Raw genomic sequence first — 9036 nt, 5'->3', positions numbered from 1 at the left:
GGCTTGGACAAAACTGGCCTGGATATGAACTTCCCAAATGCACTGTGCACACTGAAATCAGGGCTGATGGTGTATTATCGGTGATCGTTTATATTTATCTGCCAGTGACTTCCTAAGCTGCATATTTGAGGCTTCAGAGCCTCATATTTATTCACTTCTTCCTTTGGGTCACATCAGCGAGAGTGATTCTACTATACTGCGCTTCTTGGGAGGCACGGGATCCAGGATGTAGTCCTTCCCTCTCATATGGGGGAGAGAACAACCATTGTTAAGGATTTTCCTGTAACTTGGGGATGGACCCATTGGGGTCTGAGAACACACACTCTGACACCATTCTATGTAAACCCAGACATGCTTCTGCTCATTTTAATTAGACAGATAAAATTAGCAAGAAGATTAAGATAAAAGGAGAAATTAAAAATATTTAAATGTTAGGTGGAATTTACAAAAGTGAATTGAACAATGAGGTACAAGAAGGAATGAGGAGAAACACAGACACATTTGAAACATTCCTCGGATGCCACATGGCTTAAACCAGTCCACAAATAAGGTAAGAAGAATTCTCCCTTGCCATCTCTTGAATTACAGATTCTAGGGATGTGGAAGAACATTCTCCAGAAACACTTTCCTTCTCCTTCTCCTTCAGATGTTACCAAGAATAATTAATCAGTCAGTATCATTCTAGAATGGCCCACACTGCATCCAATTCAAACCACTCACCTGTTTCCTGTCTGAATTTGCAAGCTCCTGAGAGTTTTTTCCCCTTTCATTTTACTTTTCTCCCTGCCCTCTCTCCCCATTGAGCCAATAGGCCAACTGGGCCAACCAGAACACCAAACCAACAACACGTTCCAGCCCCTTTGGATTTTCCAGGGGGCAAAGATCTCCCGTTCTTCTTTCTTGTCTGCATCTGTTACGAACAAGCACAGTCATTTTTATAACACAGACATACATGTGTGTGCTCTTGCACACGGAAACAGGTTTTTCTTTTTTCTTTTTTTTCCAATTTGTGGTTTCTTTTTCCTTTTTGCAGAAAATGCAAACAAAAGAAAAACAAGGTTTTCAATTGAAGGTACATCTCTTCTTCAATATGAAGACATTAATTGAATTGGTTGGATCCCCCATGCAGTGGTCAGCAAAGTCCTTTGGCAACTGACAGAACGACATCTGGAGACTCAGGAGCTGGGGTTTGTTTGAAGAAACTTCCCTACACGAGTCATGAGCAAAGGGAAATGGATGTGGGAGAAGGGAGAGGGCTCGTGGGGAGGAGTACAAAAGGAGAAAAGAAAAGAATGTCATTGGTGAGGAAGAAAATGGAAAACTGCCTCTGTTTCTTCCTTCTACCTCCTTCTCTTTCTTCCTGTGGATCAGTGACTCCAGCCCCCTGAGTGGGAGCAGAGTTTACTCTTGGTTGCCTCGATGATATTGTTTGGTCTTCACTTCTGTTGGACAACACCTTTTCATTTTTTTCATTATTATATTTTGGTTTCCCACGGCATCTTACACATGCTTCTGTCACTGAGAAACGAAGATTGCCTATTAAGAACAGGTCCAGTCTTCTTCACTGATGTAATGCAGTTCTTAGCAGAGAAACCAATCTTTCCAGAACATTCCACAGTGGTCAACCTCTGGTTCCCTCTTGAGCCTGGTCCTTTTCCTTCCTCTCCTCCCCCCAGAAAATGAGAGTTCTCATGCCATTGCCGTTGGTGACTGACTCATCTGGACCCTCATAGAATGAATGCTGTTCAGAATCTTCTTCTGATGACCTGCCAAGGTGACCCCTATTCTCAGGAGGTCTCTAGGAGGGAAAAAAACACAAAAAAGGGCATGCTAGTGTTAGAGCAGCTTTTCAAGGATCAAACCGCATCATAGAAGGCAAGCTCTTGCTTTAGTTGGGTAGGCAGATAAAAGTGTTTAAAAATCCAACAGTCAGATTTACCCAAGTCTTTGCTTACATAGGTATTTTCTTGCTCAGTCTCATTTGCTTCACGCGGTGGCCCTCGTCTCCAATGACCCCTCCCAACTTAGACCATCCTAGAAGTGTTGTGCCCTGTTCTTCACGTACGGGTGCTGGAGAAGCCCCCCGTTCATTGTTTCCATGACCCTAGGAGGACTGGAACTTTCGTGTGTGTGTGTGTGTGTGTGTGTGTGTGTGTGTGTGTGTGTGTGTGTGTTTTAACACTCTGAGCACATACTATATGGGGCTTTGGTTATGCTGTGGAGCTTTCTGCCTAAATTAGTGATCACCCACTGAGATTGAAAAGATAAGGGGTTTGCTAGGTTTTCTGATGTTTTTCCCCTGAGTTTCCATTTTCTGCCTCTGTTTGAATTTTAATGTCATGAATTTTTAAGAAGGGTGATCTCAAAATAACTTTCAAATATCTGCCCAGGCAGAAATTTAAGTAATATGTTTAGGATAGGAGTTTGGACTGTACTCATTTTTTTTTTTATGTTTGTTTATTTTTGAGAGAGAGAGAGGAAGGGTTGAGAAAGAGAGAGAGACACAGAATCCGAAGCAGGCTCCAAGTTGTCAGCACAGAGCTGGATGCGGGACTCGAACTCATGAACCATGGGATCATGACCTGAGCCGAAGTTGGACACTTAACCGACTGAGTCACCCAGGTACCCCATGGACTGTACTCATCTTCAAGTTCATGGCTTATATTTAATTTTGGGGAGACCTGTGCATCTTTGCCTAGTTAATAATAATAATAATAAGAAGAAGAAGAAGAATAATATAGCATTGCTCGAGTACTTCTCATGTGCCATATACTATTTCACATATAGCTAAGGAAGTATTTCCTAAAAACTGACAAACCACTCAAGGTCAATAATAATAATTTAACAGCAGTTGTTTCTTGTGTGCATCCTGTAGGCAGGCAGTAGGCCAAGTGCTTTGCATGCACTATTTCATTAACCTTTTACCAAAAACTATTATATTTTGCTCATTTATGGACAAAGGCAAGTAGGGCTCAGAGAAGTTAAGTAAAGTAACATGCTCAAGATCACACAGCAGGTAATTGGTGGTGGGCCTGGGGTTCAAATTCAAGACTACCTGGTTTTTAGCCGCCCTGTAAGGCCTGCTCTCAGAACTATTCTAAAGTCCTGACTATATTCCCCCAAAAGCCCCTGTCCCTGGCATAGCAGATCACTTTGCCCACCAGACCCACAAGCAGGTTCCTGTGCTCTCCTCAACCCCCCTTACAGCTGGCGGTCAATCCCCTCAGAGCTGCAGCTGCCTCAGATTGTCAAATCGTCCATGTCTTTTCAGCAAATGCTTCTGAGAGGCACACTTGAATTCTGAATTCACAAATTGTCCTGCAATGTATTTTATTTAGTAGCTCATGTTCTTTTTTCATCTTTTCTCTCTCAAGAAACAAACTAAATTGCTCCAATAGTGTATGGGCATTTTTTACTTTTAACTAAATCCCTTAAGTTTTCCTTTTCCAGGCGGAGGAAATTACTCCACTGGATGCTTCCAGTTGTGGGGAACTAGGGGGTGATGGCTCCACACACAGCCACATCGCAGTGAGGAAGCAGGCATGGCCTCAGCAGCACAGGCACCCTGCCACCCCTGAACTCGGGCTCTCTGGTCACCTAGACATCCACACCAGCTCTGCAAGATGGGGAGGCTGCTTTTCCACTGGGAAGTACTGCTTTTCTTGTTGCTGCTGTTGGTGCCTGATGATAATTCATGGTGTCAGGGGCTGCCTCCATACAGCAGGAACAGAAAATGAACCCACATTTTAAAAATGAATTCTGTTGCTTAGTGGATGCTAGGGTAGATGCATATTCAAGACGTCTCCCTAGGGAAAGCGGAGCTTCCATCATTTCTGGCAAGAATCAGCTTCCAAGAGGTAGGGCAGGAGCACGTAGGTGGCCCAGAAGGTTGAGGGGTTGAGCGTCCACTGTTGGTTTTGGCTCAGGTCATGATCTCATGGTTTTGAGCCCCACGTCAGGCTCTGCACTGACAGCGTGGAGCCTGCTTGGGATCTCTGTCCCTCCCCAGCTCACTTGCAGGCTCTGTCTCAAAATAAATAAATAAATTAAAAAAAAAAAAAGAGGTGGAGTGGGACACTAGGAAGACTGACTGCAAAGCAGGAGTCTGGGACAGAAACTGTTCCTCTGAGGTTCAACTGCTGGGGCTGGATGGGAGCCCACCTCTCCCTTGGGACTCGGCAACAGGCCCACTTTGAGAGTGAATCCTGGCACCTAGCACTCTGCCCAACATATAACAGGTGATCAATAAGCATTTGTCGTCAATTGCTTGGAGGACCGAGCAGTCCTCTACCTTGGGAAATGTGTGTCACAAGCCACCAACCTCATGTTGTCTATAAATGTTGTGGCCCATGTAGCCAGTGAAGGCCTCTCTGGGGGGATGTATCTATTCAGAAGTTGACCCTTACCAAGTTGTTCCCAGCCTTGGCTGCACATTAGAATCACCTGGGGAGTTTTAAACATCCTGATGCCCAGGTCTCAGTTCATCCCAGTTAAACCAGAAGATCTGGTAGTGGAAGTCAGGCATCAATATATTTAAAAAAACCTTTTTTTAATGTTTAGTTTTGAGAGAGAGCGAGTGAGCAAGAGCGAGTAGGGTAGAGGCAGAGAGAGAGGGAGACACAGAATCCGAAGCAGGTTCCAGGCTCCCAGCTGTCAGCACAGAGCCTGATGTGGGGCTCAAACCCACCAACAATGGGATCATGACTTGAGCCAAAGTTGGACACTTAACCCACTGAGCCACCCAGGTGCCCCAGACATAAATATTTTTTAAAGATTTCCCAGGTGATTCCAGTGTGCTACCACATATGGGTACTGCTGTGTCCCCGGGGTGGACCGATAGAAGGGGATGGAATTAGCCATCAGGAAACAGCCCTTGGCCCCTGTGTTGCACCCATGAGCACTGAGGCTTCATGCACTAATTCACCTACTTTCTGAATCTGCTAAATGAAATGAGTGCAAGTAGATAAATATCTCCCCAACTACAGTTCTACAAAACCCCTGCCCCTCAAAAATATGGTTCCACAGTATTTAATAATTTTAAATGGGGTTCTTTATTTCAGGATTTCTCATGGCCTTTAGAATGCTAATATGTGTAGTGAATCTCCAAAAAGGTGATAAAGTGCACAGTATTTCCCAAATTTATTTGACCGTGGGACCTTTTTTCCAAGGAGAACCTATTAACATTTCCCAGAACTGGTGCTGCTCAGAACATTCTTGGGGAAATGATGGACTAATGGATCTTTAAGACCCTTTCTGCTTCTGATCTTATTTGAGTAATTTTAGTTTCCATATTCCTCCATACTCCTGTGGGAGCTGCAGACTGGTAAATAATTTGTGGGAGATGGAAATGTATGCTTATTCACATGTGCTATCTATCTAAGTACGAATATGAGCTCCCCACACGTCTGAGATTGTTGCTGAATCAGTGTAGTGCCTCTTCCTGCTCTGTTGTTTAAAGTGCTGGCTGGCTGTGTTCTTTCCATCTGGATGCTCTTTTTGATGGGTTAAGTTTGAAAACAAGCAGAGGAGAGAGTCTTGATGATTAGGCAAATGATACATGGCTATGACTTCGAAGAACTCTCATTTGGGGCCAGAATGACCTCAGCCTCCCCACCCCACCCCCTCCTATCTTTCCAGGGTGCTTCCCCACCAGGCCTGGTTCTATACAGAAGTGGAGCTTTGGGGGTGAGGCCAGAAATCTAGACTTGTCCCATGAGCAATAGCAGGGACAAGTGATCCCTACCCACAGGGTACCCAGAGGCGAGTCTCATCACTTACTCTGATGTCATCTGGGTGACCAGCTGGAGGGAGGTGAAGCCAGCAGTGAGGAAGCTGTCCCTGTACTGGACCATTTTGATGGCACTGAGCCAGTCATCCACGGTGGTAAAGGCCGTGAAGTCTGGAATGGAGCGGTCTAGCAGGGGCTGGGAAGGCCTGAGACAGAGAAAGAGGAGCAGGTGACCCCACAGCTGCAGGGGTGCATGTATAGAGCCACACCCTGGGCAGACAGCATTCATATAGGATGAGGACGCCTTCCTGACCAGATGAAGATTACAGGGGAGCCCCGTGCTGACCCTTCTTTCCTTATAGACTCCTGATCTGGCATGACTTCTGGAGGCGAGGTGGCTGGTACCCCTGCCTATGGCCCCGGTCTCACATCAGCCAGCTCAGACAGGTAGACTGACACAGTCTGGAGTGAAGAGAAGGCCCAGAACTCCGCTGTAAACCGGAACCTAGAGCTTTCCCATCCAAAGCTCCACCATGAAAAATATATAAAGTTCGCAACGACCTTCCCAAATCCGTTGGTATCATTTTTTTTCCCTTGGTTCTATCCTCAGCTAATTGAAATAAATGGAACAGAGCAACCCTCTGCTGATTTTCTCTGGAACATTCTCAAAGCAGACACCTTGGTATCCAATTCATAAAGCAGGGTGCTACCTTGATATATCCCTCAACCCCTAACACCCATGCCCAGTCCTTCACCAAAAATTAAAGATTTGACCTCCAAAATCCCTCAAACTCATCCACCTCTTTCTGCATCATTACCCTGACTTAAGACCCTATATCTTGTCTGCCATTATTGCTGCAAATTCTCCTGTTGGTCTTCACGCATGTTCCTTCCCCTCCACATAAGGTCCACACTGTGGACTGGTGCTCTTTGAAAACTGCAGGTGCGATCATGTTCATAACCTTCACCCTAACCCAGATTCATATCAAATCCTTCAATGGGTGCTCTGCTCTGAAAATCAAGCCCAAAATTCCTAGCAGAGCCCGCATGCTCGGAGCATCTGGCCCTTGCTCACCTTTCAGCCTCAGCCCTGACCCAGTCTCCTCACAGACTGGACTCAACACACTGGCCCTGTCCTTCCTACCCTTGAGCCTTTGCTCATGCTGCTCCCTGGTCGGGAACACTTGTCCCTCAACTCCAGTCTTTCTTTCATTCACTTCACGCACTCTCTCCCTTCAGTGCTCAACTGAAATAACACTCATCAGGGATGCCTCCCAGACACCAGGGAGGGTACATATCCATGCTCTCCAGCACCAGGCACCTCCCCGCCACAGTGGCTGTCAAGGTCCCAATTTTGCATCTCTTTGGGAGATCATCTGGTCTTTCCCCTCCTAAATGATTCTAAGCTCCACGAGGACACGAATCATGTCTATGTTGTTCATTCTGTACTGCTGGCAAGGGGCGCAGCGCTTAGCACATACATGCATACCACACTTTGGTTGAAAGATAAATTAACAAATCAGTTAACACTGCAGTGCAGAGAGGAATAATATGCAGCTGACAGTTACTGACAGGAGCTGTAAGTTCTGTGTGTTTGCTCACAACAAATCCAATGGCTTTTTATTTCTGTGTCCCATAGCAATCAGGGCCTTTAGTTGCTAAAGGCTGCCCAAGTTTCCAAGTCTGGAGCTCTACCTGGTGTATTTAACAAAAAGTGTGCCTTCTGCAAAGAGAATCTCCCAGAAGTGGAGCTTCATACGACTCCTATCAGAGACATTCAATTATTACAGAGCCCAGTGAGTGCCCAGCCTATCTGAAGCCAGCAGACAGTGGAGACCCAGACAGATATCTTGATATCTGTTTATAGCCCATGTTGGAGGCAGGGAATACTTTAGAAACATGGAAAAGAAAAAGGAAAGAGGAAGTCTTGGAATTTCTTTCATTAGTGGATAATCTTAGCCACCTCACCCTTGCTCTCAATGGATCAAAAGGCTAGCAGCCTTGCTATGGGGCCTGCCCCCAGCTAGGAGACCAGCCACACCTAGCAACTACCCGGTTCTACGAGACTCACACGGCGGTGATGGTTGCCACAGTCTTGAGACTTGCCGGGTTTCGGATCATCTTGTCCAGGGTGTTGACAATCTCTGCAAAGCGGGGCCGACTATTACGGTCCTTCTGCCAACAGTCCAGCATGAGCTGGTGGAGAGCAGCTGGACAGTCCATGGGTGGGGGCAGCCGGTAGTCCTGCTCAATGGCATTGATGACCTGTAGTGACACACATGGGAACAGGTATGATTGGGTGGTGAGACACCAGCCAGTCATTCACAAAGCACCTCCCAAGACTGGAGCCTCCCTCATTCTGTGCTCATATGCCTCTCTCCATAATGGATTTGACATGTACTTGGCTTTTCTCCCTAGACTGTCCCTAGTACCCGCAGCGAAGCCTGACACACACTAGATCTCTATAAATGCTTACTAAAGAATGAGCTGGTAAAGGGTGCCTGCGTGGCTCAGTCGGTTAAGTGTCCGACTTCAGCTCAGGTCATGATCTCACGGTTTGTGGGTTCGAGTCCTGCAGCAGGTTCTGTGCGGACAGCTAAGAGCCTGGAGTCTGTTTCAGATTCTGTGCCTTCCTCTCTCTCTGCCCCTCCCCCACTCATGCTCTATCTCTCTCTCAAAAACTATAAATAATTAAGAAAAAAAAAAAAGATGAGCTGGTGAATAGCTTCAGTTTTTTTTTTTTAATTTTATATTTTATTTATTTCTGAGAGACACAGAGTGCATGAGCAAGCAGAGGAGAGTCAGAGAGAGAGGTAGACACAGAATCTGAAACAGGCTCCAGGCTCTGAGCTGGCTGTCAGCACGAAGCCTGACGCGGGGCTCGAACCCACAAACTGTGAGATCATGACCTGAGCCGAAGTCGGATGCTTATCCGACTGAGCCACCCAGGTGCCCCAAGCTTCTCCTCTCTTAAAGAAGACATTGGGCCCAATGCTGGCAGCTGGTAGCACTAGGGGTGATGACGAGACGGCACACAGGACACCTAATGGATTTGTTCTTTATACAGGACCGCCACCAAAGCACCTGGGTGGCTCCTTCAGTTGAGCTTCCAACTTCAGCTCAGGTCATGATCTCATAGACCTGAGTTTGTGTGTTCAAGTCCCATACTGGGCTCTGTGCTAACATCTCGGAGCCTGGAGCCTGCTTTGGATTCTGTCTCCCTTTTTCTCTGCTCCTCTCCCGCTCCTACTCTGTCTCTGTCTCTCAAAAGTAAATAAATGTTAAAAAAAAAAAAAAAAAAAAAAAAA

General features: G+C 46.2%; 1 protein-coding gene across 1 annotated transcript in view; it reads right to left on the bottom strand.

Annotated features, from left to right (window-relative positions):
- Positions 1 to 350: 350 nt before the first annotated feature.
- The window catches only part of EPHB1 (EPH receptor B1), a 405640-nt gene continuing 396954 nt past the window's right edge, over positions 351 to 9036 (bottom strand). Inside the window, exons 14-16 of the mRNA XM_077752332.1 lie at positions 7800 to 7993; positions 5779 to 5934; positions 351 to 1798 (exon numbers count right to left, since the gene is read on the bottom strand). Of these exons, the coding sequence (XP_077608458.1) occupies positions 1690 to 1798; positions 5779 to 5934; positions 7800 to 7993 (459 nt within the window). The 3' untranslated portion in view covers positions 351 to 1689. The remainder of the gene's footprint in view (positions 1799 to 5778; positions 5935 to 7799; positions 7994 to 9036) is intronic.

Source organism: Crocuta crocuta, unplaced genomic scaffold, assembly GCF_008692635.1.
Source record: "Crocuta crocuta isolate KB4526 unplaced genomic scaffold, BGI_CrCroc_1.0 scaffold580, whole genome shotgun sequence".
In the NCBI taxonomy this organism is placed as follows: Eukaryota; Metazoa; Chordata; class Mammalia; order Carnivora; family Hyaenidae; genus Crocuta; species Crocuta crocuta.
Note: the sequence above shows the minus strand (reverse complement) of the source record. Positions and strands in the feature narration are given on the sequence as shown.